The sequence below is a fragment of the Pan troglodytes genome, chromosome 5, assembly GCF_028858775.2.
Source record: "Pan troglodytes isolate AG18354 chromosome 5, NHGRI_mPanTro3-v2.0_pri, whole genome shotgun sequence".
Classification (NCBI taxonomy): Eukaryota; Metazoa; Chordata; class Mammalia; order Primates; family Hominidae; genus Pan; species Pan troglodytes.
In genome coordinates, this window is record NC_072403.2 from 15,912,926 (window position 1) to 15,930,956 (window position 18,031).

General features: G+C 39.3%; 1 protein-coding gene across 1 annotated transcript in view; it reads right to left on the reverse strand.

Annotated features, from left to right (window-relative positions):
• Positions 1 to 16,506, reverse strand: part of LOC750751 (orofacial cleft 1 candidate gene 1 protein) — a 76,796-nt gene extending 60,290 nt beyond the window's left edge. The window contains exon 1 of the mRNA XM_016954880.2: positions 16,352 to 16,506. Within this exon, the coding sequence (XP_016810369.2) occupies positions 16,352 to 16,506 (155 nt within the window). The remainder of the gene's footprint in view (positions 1 to 16,351) is intronic.
• Positions 16,507 to 18,031: the final 1,525 nt, after the last annotated feature.

The following is an 18,031-nucleotide window of genomic DNA, read 5'->3' on the forward strand; positions in this document are numbered from 1 at the left end:
CCAGGAAGTGAGCATAGCACCTAACAGAATGGTTTTCAACCCTTGCACGCCTCCCTTCCTCTGTCCTTTTGGAGTCCCTGGTGCCTATTGTTCCCATCTTTATGTCTGTGTGTGCCCAAGGTTTAGCACACTTATCAGTGAAAACATGCAATATTTCGTTTTCTGTTTCCTCATCAATTTACTCAGGTTAATGGCCTTCAGCTGCATACATATTGCTGCAAATGACATGATTTCATTTTTTATGGCTGTATAGTATTCCATGGTGTAAATGTACCACAGTTTCTTTATCCAGTCCACCACTGATGGGCACTTAGCTTGATTCTGTCTTTGCTATTGTCAATAGTGCTTCAATAAACATGAGTGAAGGTGTCATATTTTTGTGCTTTGTCTGCAATTTATTCTAAAAACCAAAACCTGATAGCAGCCTTCTCACTATGACTATATTAATACTGCTTACTGTAAGATCATGCAGTTGCTAAGTTCAGTGTCATGGCTCCTGTACTACTCAAAGGAGAATAGACCCAGCATCAAGGTTAAATGGCCCCTTTCATCTATAATTTGTTTGCCTCCCTTCCCGGTCCATTTTCTTTCTTCACTCTTTCTGTGAAAATTCAATTCATCAAATGTTTCATTCCTTGGGTTAAATCTCTGCATCATTTAACAACATTTCCCACACTTTCTGAATCTTTGACGTCTTTTCCCTACTTTCTGGGACATTTTCTTAACTTTGTCTTCCAACTTCTTTTTTTTTTTTTTTTGAGACAGAACATTGCTCTGCTGCCCAGGCTGGAGTGCAGTGTGCCATCTTAGCTCACTGCAACCTCAGCCACCTGGGCTCAAGCAATTCTCGTGCTTCAGCCTCCCGAATAGCTGGGATTACAGGAGTGCACCACGCCCAGCTAATTTTTGTATTTTTAGTAGAGACGGGGTTTCACCATGTTGGCCAAGATGGTCTCGAACTCCTGGCCACAAGGGGTCCACCCACCTCGGCCTCCCAAAGTGTTGGGATTACAGGTGTGAGCCAACCGGGCCCAGCTTCAAATTCTTTATTGACTCTTTCTTATAATTGTGATTATACTTTTAATTTCAAAGAGTTCATTTTTGTTATCTGATGCTTCCTTTTTTGGCACCATATTATTGTTTTATGGATGTAAGACTTTCATTTTTCAGAGAGTTTTTGCTTTGGTTCGTTTTGTTTTAATTTCTCCAATCTCTCAATCACCTCCTTCTCCCCAGGATAAGTTTCTCAGTTTGCTTACCATTGTCCTTCTATTTCATGTTGCCGTTTTTCCTCACATCGTTGATGGTCCTTGCTTATAGGCTGATGGTTGATGGACCTTGGTTGACCATTCATAGCTAAGTATGAGAGAATTGAAAGACTAACAAATGCTTGTGTACATGAGTACTCTTCTGTTTAGGGTAGGAGGGCATCATTTTAGGGTAGGAAGATGAGGAGGAGGACATTAAACTGTCCTCTCCCACTTGAGAATGAAGAACCAGTATCCATTATATTTGCCTAAACGTTTCCAGACATTTGCTTCAAAATGTTTTAAAGAAGAATATTCTGAGTTTTTTCTTATAGGGAAATTCCTGTCTGTCACATGATATGATAATACAGTAATATATAATATATGGCTTTAATTACTTTTCTTGTTTGCATATCCCCAAAAACAACTTTGAAATTTTAGATAACTTCTGGTTGACATACAAAATTTTCTATCATAAGTTTGCTAAAAATGAGATTTCTAGCATGCTATAAATACTAAAATTTTAAAATATTCCTGTTACATAACTTTTGTCACTCATATAAATGTATCCAGTGGAATATAAATACAATAGTATTTTATACCTTCTATTATCCATTTTCAAAATACATGAACTCGCTATTTTTATTGTTGATAGTTTCATAATACTTCTTTTTTGACTTGGGTTTCCATTTTACTTCCCTTACAGAATTTTATTGCTTTATTTTAAGGTATTATATATTTGTGCTTGAATAAATACATATTTTATTGAACACCTTTTATTACATCTGCAACAAAAATATTTATATAAATTAAAATAACTTTTTCTATATTCTATATGCCTATAATACACTATTAACTTTTTTCCTTCTCAATTCAATTATAATTAGTTCACAAATTAGAAAAAATATAACTGCAGTATACCACAAATATTGATAAATAATTGTCAAACACATAAAGTGTTATTATTTTTTAAAGTGCCTCTAAAGAAATTGGAAAGGGTCACTGCGTTCAGTTCTGCAGGTTGTACATTGCACAACTCAGGGGAGCACCATTCAAACCAAATTGTGTGGGTTTAGTGTCCCTTTTGAAGTAGTGCACTTGTGCACATATGTGCAGCAGCCCTGGGTGGTATTTTTTTATAACATCAGTTCATTTGTCTATGGAGAAATATTACTGACCCATATTTCTGCGTCAACTCTGTTGCTATTTTTCTATGGGAATGGAAGGAGTTTCATCATGATTTCATCATCATAGTGTCATCAAACATTATTTATAATGCTCTATGAGTTGGCCTCTCAGAGTCGTTGCTATTGCTCTTGTTGATGTTTGGCACCAGGGCAGTTCACTAGAATAACAAGAGAGATATGGAAGAGGTACGACTGCATTTTGAGCAGTGATTGTAAGAGGAGAGGTGGGAAAGAACAACCAGTGTTTTCTAAGACTGATTAGCTTTAGAAAAAGAGGACACATGGAAGATGAAAATCTTGAAATTAATTACTTTAAAATTATCTATGTTTGAAGATCTCTGTACCACTTTGTATGTAGGAGCACATGTTGTATGTATGTGGTATGGTGGGGGGTTTGGGGAGAACTCTGGTTTTGTTCTCAACTTTCAATTAAACCCTCTATTTGCGGCTGCACTTTGTTCTACTGCCCAGCTCTCTGGGGTTCTCCTGAGAACCCTGGCTCCCTCTTTCCCAGAAAACTTCTCTAGGCTATCACTTTTCTTATTCTGCTTTATCAGCCAATGGTGGCTCAACTCTTTTTCCTTTTCCAGAAACGTACCGTCCTCTCTTACCTGGAGTACCTTCCCTCCCATTCTGCATGCTTTCACTAATGCTTTACTAGTGTTTTAATGAAAGCTCAAGAGAGATGAGAAAAACAGATATTGTGAACCAAAAACTCATAGAAAGGTCTCAATAAATAGTTATCATATTTACCAGCTAATCTAAATGGAGCATTAAACTATGCTTTACTCAGAGCAGCAAAGGTCCTCTCTGGGCCATTCAGGGCAGCCCAGACACTTCTTCCACTACTCAGCCTGATCATGGCACCGCTAAAATGAGCTTTGGCTAACAGAGCCTATAAGCATTATATTAATGAGCCAGACCGTTATTGAAGTGTAGGCTTAAGGTCAGTGAACAGAAGCCTATACCTGCCTTACCCAGGCAAGAATTTAACTTGGAATTTCCCTAGCACCAGATAGAAGAAAAATCCCAAACTGCATTTATGAGGTCACACCAATAGGGGAAAACAGATCACTTTTAGCAAGCACATGGCTTTCAAAAACACACCTGTTTCTTTGTTACTGATAGTGTAATTAATTGATCTCTAGAATCTGATTGAAAACACTGGGCTATAAATCATGCCATATGAACAGTCCTGGATGCATCACTGCTAGTAATTCAAAGCATATTTCATCTGCCCGTGGCACGCATTTCAGGATTAGTGTCACATCTGGATTAATGAGAAACAGCAGGGGCTATTTGTTTATATGGTCACATTTCTACCTTTCATTTTACTTCATATTCAACCTGACACTGGCTATACATATCAATACACACGTCAAAGTGGGTTTATATCTCTTTGTCAGGTATCTAGGAACAAAACATTGGTTGACTCACAAGTGATGGGAAATTAACGTCATGAAATGACACTTTTGCTACCAAAAGAAACAAACATTATTCATTGTGCCCACTACCTGAACTTGTCATCTAAGTAGAAATGTTCTTCATCATCAAGTTCATTGCAAGGATAGTCTATATTTATTCCCAAGGCCCACATTTACTTGTCTTTCAGTCATTCAATACATATTTATTGAGCACCTACTATATATATGAAAGACACAATTTTAAGTGCAGTGGGTGACACTGGTCCCTGTCCCTAAGGAAATTACAGCCCAGGGGGAAAATGACTAGTATATAAATAACCACAATATCAAATAGATACTGCAGCAATGAGATAAAAGTGACACAGCTAGTCACAAAGAGCCTTAAAGTTCTCAAAAAAAATTAGAGTGAGGTAGAAAAAAAAAATCATACTCCCTGGAAGTGTATATGTTAATATTGCGGTAATTGCTTAGAGACCAGGGCTTTCCTTATATTATTTCATTGAATCCTCACCATAACACATGAGGAAGCTATAGTATCTCTGTTTTAGAGATGAGGAAATTGAAGCAGCAAGAGGTTAGCTAACACGCCCAAGGCCACATAGTAAGCCATGCATCCAGGTTTCCAAGGCAGGTAAGTTTGATACCTAGACTGCGCCCTTAGCTTAGTTGTTCTGTGTTAGGCCATCCTTGCATCACTCTAAAGAAATACCTGAGACTGGGTACTTTATAAAGAAAAGAGGTTTAATTGGCTCACGATTCTGCAGACTGTACAAGCATAGCACCAGCATCTGCTCGGCTTCTGGGGAGGCCTTTACTCATGGCAGAAGCCAAAGCAGAAACGCGTGCATCACATGGTGAGAGCAGGAGCAAGACAGAGAGAGGTGGGGGAGGTGCTGCACACTTTTAAACAACCAGATCTCATGGGAAATTACTATCACCAGGACAGCACCAAGCCCTGTGATAAATCCAACCCCCAAGACCAAACACCTCCCGCCAGGTCCAACCTCCAAACTGGGGATTATATTACAACATGAGATTTGGGTCGGATAAATATCCAAACTCTATCACTCTTCTATTACTTCTGGGACAGCAAATGAAAAGTTTACTGTTACTGAAAAATGTGTTTTTATCCTTCTGTATAATTGAGGGAGATTTAAAGCCTCAAGTGAATTTTGACTAATATGCACATTTCTACATCCTCCAATAAAAGTTCTGAACTGGCTCAAAGCATTCATATACATAAATTAAAACTAGCTGCTGAAAATTCCATCAGATGTAAAGAATATATGGAAATGACCCCCATTTTCCTGGCTCACGTGACTTCATATTCCAGCTGTCAGTTAGGAAACCAGGAGAGGCAATTCACAGCTGCTTGAATTCTATCTTTTTCTAGTTCCCAGCAAACCGTAAAATATTCAGTCTGACCAAACTATTTCTTTGGTTACTACTTTTGTCATTCCCAAAATTAAAACTTCAAACACATACACACACACACATACACAGAGATTTTCACACATATGGGCTTTTTGTAGCTTGCTGTTAGAAAAAATGTTCATGAAAAAGATAATTCACTTTTTCTACCCTCTGAATATTATCTAAAGGGAGTTCTCATCTGGAGCTCACCTTACTTTTTGTCTTGTGCTGTATATTCTTATTTCAATGGGTAAAACCAAGATCTTAGAATTGCCTTTATATTTTAAATACCCCTTTTTGAATCTATGAAGATTATCAGACTAACATAACCTTGCAAACAGGGGTTATTGTTCTAGATCCATTTTCTATTGTTTTATGTCTCCTGGGTCACTGAGATCCTGATAGTGTGTATTCTAAACCAGTGTTTCTCAAGGCTTAGTGTGCAGCCAGGTCACGTAGAGGGCAGCTGGGCCCACCCCACTCAATCTCCATCAGTAACAAGATTGCAGGTGATGCTGATGCTGCTGGTGCAAGGACGAGCCTGTGAGAACCACTGTTTTAAACCAACCTGAATAAGAAAGAGCACTGGACTAAGAGTCAAGAAACCTAGACTCTGATCCTAGATCTGCCACTGTCTGGCTGTGTGGCCTCAGACAAGTCACTTAACCTCTCTGAGACTCCATTCCCTCATTAAATGGCATGCTTTAACTAAGTAACTAATAAAAATCCCATATCATTTCATAATTTTATAACTGAGCCAAGATAGAGTATACTCTACTATGCCCACCAAACAATTTGAGGGGTCCGAGCTTAACAGTTAACATAGTCACTGTGTTTGAGAAAATACATATGTTTTCCTCCCATACTGTTAAGTTCTGCTGTTATACACCATACATATGTTTCTAAAAATCATCCCGCTATGCAAAATTGTGCAATAAAAATGGAGCTGGGGAACAACACTCAAAAACTTCAACAGTGTCTCTAGGAAAAAAGAAATTAGAAATGTAATAAAGACAATATCACACTTTCATACCTGTTAAATGGTTAAGAAATGCATAAAGAGGCCAGGCGCAGTGGCTCACACCTGTAATCCTAGCACTTTGGGAGGCCGAGGTGGGCAGATCATGAGATCAGGAGTTCCAGACTAGCCTGGCCAACATAGTGAAACCCTGTCTCTACTAAAAATACCAAAAAAATTAGCCAGGCGTGGTGGCAGGCGTGTCTAATCCCAGCTACTCGGAAAGCTGAGGCAAGGAGAATCACTATCACTTGAACCTGGGAGGCAGGGGTTACAGTGACCGAGATCACGCCACTGCACTCCAGCTCGGACGACAGTGCAAGACTCCATCTCAAAAAAAAAAAGAAATGCATAAAGACTGCAGTCCGTGTAGCATTTAACTTGAAAAAGACTGGAGGTTTGTCATGGAAGTGGGCTGGGAAGGGTGACAACTGGTGAGTTTTTGTGAAGTGGTACAAGGAAAGTAATCTGGAATCAGACAGAAAGCCATCACAGCAGATGTGAATAGGTGTGGCTCATTGTCCTCACTTCCAGCATTAGCATAGACACCACGGTTAAGTCACCTCTCGGAGTCTTTAATCATGGAGTATGTTTTCCTGTCTTTGCAAGGTAGGTCCTTCAAGGCATGTATGTATAATATAATAGATGCTGTATCATTAAAATTGAAATTCTGATCCAATGTGCTGCCTTCTTCTTCCTTACCTTCTCTATCACTCCTGGAAATTCTTTGATGGCTTTCTTATCTACATTTATAATTTTCCCAACAGCAGAAGACTTTGGAAATTGTAGTGATATTTAAAAATGCTACATCAACCACTGCTGGCACATAAAGGACCCATAATAAACCACTTCCGCAGGATTTGGTAATTTTCATTTAAGCTCTTTGAATCTAGACTGCATTTTCCTTTTGCAGGAATTGCTTGGCAACTTGAACCAAAACACTTATATTTGTCTGGAATATTGAAAGAGATTTTTTTCCTTTTAGTACACAGAAGGTCACAAATGTGAAGGAGTAGGAAAAGATAACCTTTGTGGATAGAGCTAGCTGGCAGGTGTTTGAAATGCGTGTAGTTTGGGCATTTGTGTATCTCTACATGGTTTGGTTTGCAGAATAATTGTGGATAAGCAAATTCAAAATTCATGTTTGACTCAAATGATTCTCTAATTTATCATGCACATTGAAACAAATTCACATTTTCAAAGCAAGTGTTAAAGTGAACTGACCGTACTTTTGATGACAAATATTAAAACTTTGATATTAGAATCACTATATGTCATGGGTAGAATATTGGAAATCTACCAAAATCTCTCATATGTGGGACTGAACACATTTAGGAAATGACTTCTACGAGATGGGAAACCATCCAAGAGAGTTATAATTTTAATATAACTAGTCACACCTTAGACACAAATGAAAGACCTGGGAGTGGAAGATCCTGACTCAGGAGCTCACTGAGGAAGGTCCTGACTCAAGTATTCACGATGTCTATTAAAATGCTATCTGAGTGGGCAGAGGATATAAACAGACACTTCTCAAAAGAAGACACTTATGCTGCCAACAGACACATGAAAAAACGCTCATCATCACTGGCCATCAGAGAAATGCAAATCAAAACCACAGTGAGATACCATCTCACACCAGTTAGAATGGCGATCATTAAAAAGTCAGGAAACAACAGGTGCTGGAGAGGATGTGGAGAAATAGGAACACTCTTACACTGTTGGTGGGACTGTAAACTAGTTCAACCATTGTGGAAGACAGTGTGGCGATTCCTCAAGGATCTAGAACTAGAAATAACATTTGACCCAGCCATCCCATTACTGGGTATATACCCAGAGGATTATAAATCATGCTGCTATAAAGACAAATGCACACATATGTTTATTGTGGCACTATTCACAATAGCACTTGGAACCAACCCAAATGTCCAACAATGATAGACTGGGTTAAGAAAATGTGGCACATATACACCACGGAATAGTATGGAGCCATAAAAAAGGATGAGTTCACATCCTTTTAGGGACATGGATGAAGCTGGAAACCATCATTCTGAGCAAACTATCGCAAGGACAGAAAACCAAACACCGCATTTCTCACTCACAGGTGGGAATTGAACAATGAGAACACCTGGACACAGGGTGGGGAACACCACACACTGGGGCCTGTCGTGGGGTGGGGCGAGGGGGGAGGGATAGCATTAGGAGATATACCTAATGTAAACGACGAGTTAATGGGTGCAGCACACCAACATGGCACATGTATACTTATGTAACAAACCTGCATGTTGTGCACATGTACCCTAGAACTTAAAGTATAATTTAAAAAAATAATAATAATAAATAAAAATAAATTAATTAATAAAAAAAGAATTTGGGAGGTTTCTAGTTTGAGAATATTACCAATAATTCTGAAATTTTTGTATGTCTTTTGGCCAAAATATATTGAGAATATACCTAGGAGCAGAATTGCTAAGTCATGGAATGTATATGTGTTCCAATACAGTAGGTACTGCCAAACAGTTTTCCAAAGGGGTTGTACCAGTTTGTATCCCCACCAAAAACATACAAAAATGTTGATTGTTCCATACTTTGTCATATCACATTAGATAATGTTTTAAAGTTTAGCTATCCTAATGGATGTGTAGTCATATTTCCTTATGGTATTGATTTGCATTTTTACAAATATATGATGAAATTGAGTACCTTTTCATATGCTTATGATCCATTTGAATATCTTCTTTCATGAAGTGTTTAATATTTCATCTGTTTTACTAAATGTGTGGTCTTTCTTTGTCTTATACATCTGTATGTATTCTTAACATATACATTATAAACACATATTGTAAAACCTTAAAAAAAGGCTACCTGAGATAGTTTCTGAGGATGCTCAATGACATAGAGGCATTTCCACAAAATCTGAAGTTTTCAAAAAAATCTGCCCTTTTTCTTCTCTTCAGTTACCTGTCAGAGAATATGGTGTTGATCTCTTTCCAAAATTTCATAAATTGAAACCAGTTTCCCTTTGATTACCCTTGTGTAAGACCTTTATGGGAATTGTTTTCCCACACTTATTATGAACATTTTAATAGAATGTGAAAAAATGGAAGATTTTTCAGAAAACAGCCATAGGAAGTATTAAAGATGTGAAAATATTTCCTAAAAGCATAGGAAGCATCTGCAGGGGTGATTCAGGCTCTCAGCAGAAAAGACAAAGGAACATTTTAATACGCCTAGGATTATTCCAGAGTCCTCTCTTGATCTTATGCCCCACATTCTGTACATCAGGAAATCCTGTTGGCTCCACCTTCAAAATCCATCTACAATCCCATAACCTCTTACCACCCCCATTGTTAGTACCCTGGTCCAACCCACTACCAACATCTCCCTAGAATAAGAAACTCCTAACTAGTCTTCTTGCTTCTCTTTTGACCCCTTGCCCTGGGCTACTCTCAAACTATAGTCCTACTTGTTCTTTGAAGCTATGCCATTGTTCCACATTTTGTTCAGGATAAGACAACTCATTTCCCATGACTCTTGTCTCTCTCATTACACTCCAGTCACACTGTCCTCATTGATGTTCCTGGAACATGCCAAGCATGTCCCACCTCCTACCTTGAAGATTTTGCTAAAATGTCACTACCTCAAGGAAACCTATCCTGACCAATATTTTTAAAAATTGAAAGGACTCTTCAACACACACACACACACACACACACACACTCACACACTATTAATTCCCTGTATATTGCTCTTCCCCCCAATCCCCCGCAATATTTATCTCTTTGCACCAGGCCAGATAATTTACTTTTTACCATGATTATTGCATTTTCATGTCTTCCTCTCATTCTTGTGTAAGCGCCCTGAAGGCAGGGGTCTTTGCTCTCTCACTGATATATTAAGTATTAAAAACAGTACCTGGCTTATAACATGTGCTTCATAAATACTGAATGAATAAACCACTTTCAAGTTCACGGACGTTAATATGAGGAAGAAGTCAATTTCTTCGACTACAGAAGTCAACTTCTTTCACTGTCCTCCAGTAGGGAGAAAAACCAGGAGACACAGAGACAGACAGAGAGAGAGAGAGAGACAAATAAAAAGACAATAATAAAATAAGAAAAAGGTTTTTTGACAGTAAGAGAAAGCAAAACTATTAAAATTAGCTGTCAACAACTATCAAAATAAGCTACCTGAAGGAAGTACCTTTTGATTATTCAGGTGCTTTTTAAGAGATAATATGGTTTCATTGGTTAAGGACCAGTTGAAACAAAAACCAGAAAATACTGGGTAAAATTCAGACCTCTAATATTCAATGAATATTAGACATTGGCCACATGTCTCCAGAGAGATCTCTGCTACTCACCTTCCCTTCTCCTCTAAAATGATGTCACTGACTCAGTGGATCACAACTTTACAATTTATTTTAATTGATTCTGTCTCAGAGGAACTTAACAATCTATATGGCATTGCATTTTCAGCTATAGAATCCTTGATGATAGCCTGTCTCAGTAAATTAAATGGAGAGTTCAAATGCATTGATTATTCTTTTTTTTTTTTCTTTTTGAGATGGAGTCTTGCTCTGTCACCCAGGCTGGAGTGCAGTGGTGCAATCTGGGCTCACTGCAACCTCAGCCTCCGGGGTTCAAGCAATTCTCCTGCCTCAGCCTCCCGAGTAGCTGGGACTACAGGCGCCTGCCACCACACTTGGCTAGTTTTTGTATTTTTATTAGAGATGGGATTTCACCATATTGGCCAGGCTGGTCTTGAACTCCTGACCTCGTGATCCATCCACCTTCGCCTCTGAAAGTGCTGAGTGATTATTCATTTTTTGAGCAAGAGGGAGGTCACATTTCCTATTACACAGAAACAGAATAACTTCCATTTCTGCAATATAGTTAGCAAAGTTGGGGGTTTTGTCTGGTTGGTTTTGGTTTTTTTGGGTTTTTTTGAGATGGGATCTAAATCTGTCACCCAGGCTAGAGTGCAGTTGTGCAATCACGGCTCACTGCAGCCTCAACCTCCCCAGGTTCAGGTAATCCTCCCACCTGAGCCTCCCAAGTAGCTGGGACTACAGGACTGTGCCACCACATCTAGCTAATATTTTTGCATTTTTGTAGAGACAAGGTTTTGCCATGTTACACAATCTGGTCTCTAACCCTTGGGCTCAAGAGATCTATTCACCTCGGCCTCCCAAAGTGCCAGAATTACAGGCATGAGCCACCATGCCCAGTCAGGAAAGTTCTTTAATAAAGATTCCAAAGACAGACGCAAACATTTCACATGCCAATATTTTTGCTAGTCACAAAGAACATGAACAAAAATACATTGGTTTTAGGATTTTGTAGGTGAAAAAGTAGAATTCTATATAAACTAGTATCAGCCTGGTGATGAATAGCCTTCATACGACAGAAAGATAAATTAATACTATCAATTATAATCTAAATTGCCATTTTAGACTGAAGCATTATAAATAACCAGATGAAAATTTAAGAAAAACAAAATGAATTTTCAAAATTATATAGGGCATTTTGTCCAGGTGAGGTTAATGTGGAAATTCAGATTAAGATAAGTAAATAAACATAAACAGGCAATTGGAATAGTTCTACCAAATCAACAACACTCATAATAGAAGAGCTTTTCATCAGTATTTCTTTGGCTTTCAATCGGTCTTGGTTAGTACAAAATTAATCCTAACTCTCTTCAGAAATAAAAGTATACCTAAGTAAGGAAAGGAAATTTTGTGAAGTTTATAAAAAATAAAAATGTGTTTCATTTTTCTAACACTTATTTAAAGAAATGGCTCTTAATTTAGAAAAATAATGTAAGGACTATTTCAAATATATTTTCTCACAACCCTATTTATTTTAAATATTTAAAGCTAGAGAACAGCTGAAGGAATAGTACAATAAACAACATATTTCCTTCACCTAGATTCAACAACAGTTATTTGCATATTTGCTTCAGCTCTGTGTATACTATATATATAATTTTATATCATTTTCAACATATTTTTGAAACTTACAGTACGTTTTCCTCAAAGCAATTATTCCCTGTTCTTTTCTATCCAACTATTCAACAAATACCTGTGTCTATTAAGTTCTACGTGCTAATGCCACAGAGAAACAAGATTTTTCCCTGGTATTAAAAAGTATATGATCTACCGAGTGAAGAGAAACTCATAAACAAGGGAGATAAAGCTTAGCACGCTGGTAGGTGCTATGATAGACTTAGGTGTTGGAAACATCCGGGACGTGAGGGCATGAGTAAGTGGTCAATTCAATCCAGGGGAAACAGGGAAGAGACAGTATCAGGGAAGAGAGAGTATCAGGAAGAGACAAAGGGAAACACAGTGGTTTCCCTTTGTCCGCCAATTGGTTTTGCATATTCAGCCTGGCAATAAACGTCTTCTAAGGAAGCAAGTGAGACTGATATTATTTTGTCATTATCTGTGTCACCATCCCTGTTTCTGCTGTCCCATTTACCTCCCAGCTGAATACACCAATGTCCTCCATGTGTGGGTTTAATACCTTTCCATTTCCTGAGTTGTGCAAATCAAATCAAGTCCAGCAACAAACTTGACCACAGCATTTCAAATCAAATTCCAGATCAGTGGTTATCAACGTTAGCCACACACTGGATTCGCCTAGGGAGCTTTAAAGATACTAATACTAGGTTCTACTCCTGGAGATTCCAACTTAATTGGTGTGATGTGGGACTTTCCAACAAATTATAATGTGAAGCCAAGACTAAGAACTACTGTTGCGAGTCTCCAACTTCAGAATGCATGTAAATTATGTGCAGCTCTTGTTAAGATACAGATCTTGGCTCTGGGGTGGGGTCTGAGATTCCGCATTTCTAGCACACATCTCCATGATGCCTATGCTGCTAGTCTGGGGAACCTGGTTTGAGCAGCAAGATTTTATATCATAAACTACTATTAGTAGCAAGATATTACTCATAAACTGATCACAGCTGCTATTGCCCAAGTTGTGGCAATGCCAGTCAGGTCCAAGGCCTCACCAGTGAGCCCACCATGCCAATGTTACCCCAAGCTGCAAGTTGAAAGAGAAGTCACTTCTAACACTTCTGATACCAAATGTGTGGGTTTTGGTTTTCACACCTAGCAATTCTCCAGGTATCTGTGGACACTCACTGGTGTCCTACAGTTTAACTCAATGTTCACACTAACCACTCAGAGGTAGCGTAGACCCCACAAGTTAAAGGCTCAGCCCCACAAGTCTGCCCCCTACTTCAGACACCAGTTACAATTAGTAGGTCCCCAGGTTACCCACAGCTCCTGTCCAACTTGGCTGCAAGTTGGAGCCTCTCATGACCTCCCCCTCAAGTGGAATCATTTGCTATAATGGCTCACAGAACTCAGGGGGACACTCTGCTCGCTATTACTGGTTTAAGATAAGGGATACAGGTGAACAGCCAGATGCAGAGGTACACAACACGAGGTCCAGAAGAGTCCCAAGCACAGGAGCTTCTGTCTCCATGGAGTTTGGATGCACCACGCTCCTCGCACATGGATCCATCCATCAACCCAGAAACCTTCCTGGGTTTAGTGGTTTTATGGAGGGGTTTAGGGGTTTTATGGAGGTTCATAACCTCATCGTTTAGGGGTTTTATGGAGGTTCCATTACGTGGACGTGATTAGTTAAATCATTGGCTATGGACGATCAGCTCAATCTCCAGCCTCCTCTCCTCCCTGGAGGCCAGGGATGTGGAGGAAGGGAGGGATGCTGAAAGTTCCAATCTTCTAATCATGGCTTGGTCTTTCTGGTGACCATCTTCCATCCTCAAGCTATCTAGGGACACCCAGCCACCAGTCTTCTCATTAGTGTAAACTCGGATGCATTTGAAAGGGGCTTATTGTGAATAACAAAACATGTTCCTTTCACCCCAACGCTCATCAACTTATAAGCGTTTTAGAAGTTCTGTGCCAGGAACCCCAGGACTAAGACCAAATATGTATGTCTTATTCTATCATATCACACAAATCCTTTTCCCTCCACAGTTTATCTGCTCTAGTGGTACTTGAAATCCCTGGACCAGTAGCATCAGTGTCTCCTAGAAACTACTGAGAAATGCAACTTCTAGGACCTCACCCCAGACCTAATAAATCAGACACTCTGGAGGTAGGGCACCACAATCTGTTTTAATATCTAGGGGAAGCTGATGCATGCTCAAATTTGAAAACCAGTGACCCAGTTGGTATATTTGTGGATCTTCCTTGCTGTCCTCTTCATCCTTCTGACTAACTATTCTAAATCAGTGATTCTACTTGATTGCATGTTAGAATCCCTTCGAGAACCTTTATAACATGCCTATGCCCCTCCCCTGAAGCTCTGGGAGTTGGACCCGGTTATGAAAATACGTGTGCAAGAGCTCCCCAGGTGATTCTATTGTACAACTGATGCTGAGAAATTTTGTTTCGAATAATCCCCAGGAGATCCCTTGATATGGAATATTTTCCTTTGGCCAATCTCAGTTTCTGAAATCTAACTATCCACGAACACATTCTGCAGATTATCCAGTGCCTCCCTCGTCCCACACTGTTGACTGACCTCTAAGTCCCCTTTTGCAGTGCTTTGGGGTGAATATTACAGCTCAATTCCTTCCACCTTATTTGCTTAATCTAAGATTGGTATATCCTGGTAAGTAGAGCTTTTATATACAAATATCTTGGCTGATTTCATGAAGCCCACATCCCATCAGATTTCCCTCTGCATTCTCTATGAAGCCTCTTCTATTCCCTCTTAATGCGTACATCTTCCCAAAGTCCCACTGAGCCATCTTCCTCCATTTGCCATCACACTGCACGGTTTCATATCTTTTATTTATTCGAATGCTTGTCTTTCCTTTCTAGACTATAAACCATTAGGGTGAAGGTAGATATCTTTCCTAGATCCAAGTTTTCACCATACCTAGAACACTGTGAATACTGTGCCTTCCAAAGGTTTGTGGAATAGAAGATAAATATCTAGTGTTAACTGTCCCCACAATCTTCATCAAATTGCTAGCCTTCAGACACTGTGCCTTAATTTCCGCCCTCCTCTTTTTGAGTTGTCTTTAACCAGTATGTTTCCCTAGCCCATTCCCTTGGCCCAGAGAATGAGCTTCAAATTTGGTCCCATCTTCTTTTCCAAGAACTCTTTGCAGCCTCAAAACACCATGGTTGAGTTAGAATGAGTATCCTTGAGAAGAGACTAATTCTGTAAATACATTCAGCAGTCATACTCTTTCATAAAATATTTAATGTGCACATACTGTTTTCAATCAACAAGCAGATAATGAAGTCTTTAACTCTAGGTTTTTAAAATAAAAAAATCATAGAATTACTGCATTTTCTCTCCCCTTCCCTAAAAGAGTCCATTATGCATATCTCCACTGCTATGATCTATACTCATCAATCAGATTATTAGATCTTGGAACTTAGGAGAGTATTTCTATTTATTTTGACATGTAGAAATTCTGTTTAACCTGACCTGAAGAATTTCTCAAATTTATCCTATTTTGTTTAACTGATCATTTGCCTCTCAAAATATTATTTCTTTCAAGTATGCCATTGGTCAGATAGAGGGCTGTCTTTCTAGCTGCTGGGGTAGGACTAGAATCAGTTCTTTTTTTCTCTGAGTAACATAGTCTTTGCACAGCCTAGTAACCCATGGATAAAACAGACAAGCCTTAAGGTCACCTCTGGCCAGACCTCTCAGTGGTGCCTACAGGTTCCCAGTGAAACACGCTCTACCTTGAACAGCCAGGGGAAGCACTGGTGGGCCTCAGCAAATAGAAAGGTGTCAGGACAAGCCTCTCTGAGACAGCTAGATATGGTCCCAACCCACAGTGAAGGTAACCAGGTATTCAGAAACTGGACTGACCAGGCACAAAGAAAAACAAAAACAAAAACAAACAAACAAACACAAATAACTTTTCCAAATAAGCAGCTAAGAGTCAATCCCTTTCTTTCATTTCAAGTCTAGCATTTGTCTAAACTCAAAGTGCTCTGCTAAATCGTGTCAACTAGCTTTGTAACTAAGACCTGCAGGCTTTAATTACCTTAAGGAGAAAGTCTGGTGTCCAAAGAAAGCCTCATTACAAACTGGGTTTTGCTTGGGGGTGGGAGAAGGCCCAGGAATGAGGCTGTCTTGGGGATCCCCTGCCAAATCAAATATATCTTCATCCTTCATGGTGATGAGACTGGTGATCCACATAATTAATATAAGCTCACACAGAAGTAAACATGAAACGATTAAACAGGAAGCCTTTAACCAGGCAGCATGAAGCAGGGAGGTGGGGGAGGAATTAATGGATAACAGAGTCTTAGAAACACAGGCAAGTAGTACATGGTATTTTTAAATGAACCTTTGTTCCTGGACTAAAACCAAATGGCTTTTAAAACTTTACTCTCCACAACAGCCTCGACAAGGTGGTTTGGAGCAGGTATTATGCCCAGAATATTTACATTCTGGCAGTTATAGCATAGTCATATGCTATAACTATATTCGATAAATGATATAGCAAATTCAAAAAGAAATAGTAAGAAAAATAGTAGTTGAATAATTTGTACTCCTTAAAGACTAAATTTGGAGGAACAGCAGATAGCTTGTGAGCCTACTATGATTGGCATTAAAACAGTAACTCTGTCGTGGTGGGCAGAGGGGGTGAGGGTAGGGGTCTTTATGTGTTGAATAGGGACCAGGCACCATGTGAACTGCTGGGAATATGTAAGCTCATTTAACACTAAATACATCTTATTTGAACTCTCTGATATCATGCAATTTTTTTTTTCTTGCAGAACACCCAGGGCTAATACATGGGCACTACTAAGCAAGTGAAGTTCAAGATATGCACGTCCGATTTCCAACAGATAAACTGCATGGAGAGGAGAAAACATAGTAACTGCAGAATCTCTTGATTAAAGCCTCCTTTTTAAAATTAGGCTTGCTTGCTTTTTTAATGTTTCAATTAGGGAATTAAGCTAAAAGGAAAAACAAAAATCTGCCCTGCAGTTTTCTGCATCAGGAAAATAAGTTGTGATAGGATGTCACTTTTGATCCTTTCTCAGATGATCTGAGTTATAAGTCACCCAGGGACCACAGTTTGGGTTTCATTAGCAGTAAGTCTAGAACATCTAAGTTCAGGACCTCCCTATAGAGCTTGACTGTGGGCTGTGGGCAAACACCTAGGGGCTACCATCACCAGCATGAGAGCCAGCTCAGAAGTCTTTTCCTGCTCCAGAAAAGAAGAATCACACCTTTGGCAGAGGCCTGAAGGCAGGATGAGTAATACCGTATTTATAGGAACCCCAAAAGAAACACCCCAAACCCTTCGGCTGTCGCCTGTCTCATTCTCTGCTGAAACGCCTATTGCATCATTTTTTTTTAAGTCAAGCAAGACCCAGCATGTGGAGAGGAGGCAGTCGGCAATTTTGCTACTGTTCTAAAACACAGCCTTTGATGAAGGCATCGAATGGTATCCCCACTTGTACAGGTAAGGAAACACGAATTAGAGGGGGTTGACTTCCTTGTCTATTACCACACGAAGTAAGTAGGAGAATCATTTGAACTCAGGCAGTTTATTGTCAGGTATATGTTCTCTGCTCTTCCCTGTCTTGTCATGAGGGTAGTACCTGTTGTACATGGTTGGATATTAACCAGTGTAAACTGCCCTCCACCACCAGGAATACAGAAACATACCACAGCCAGTGGAAAATCAGAAAGATGAAAAAAGAGGGAC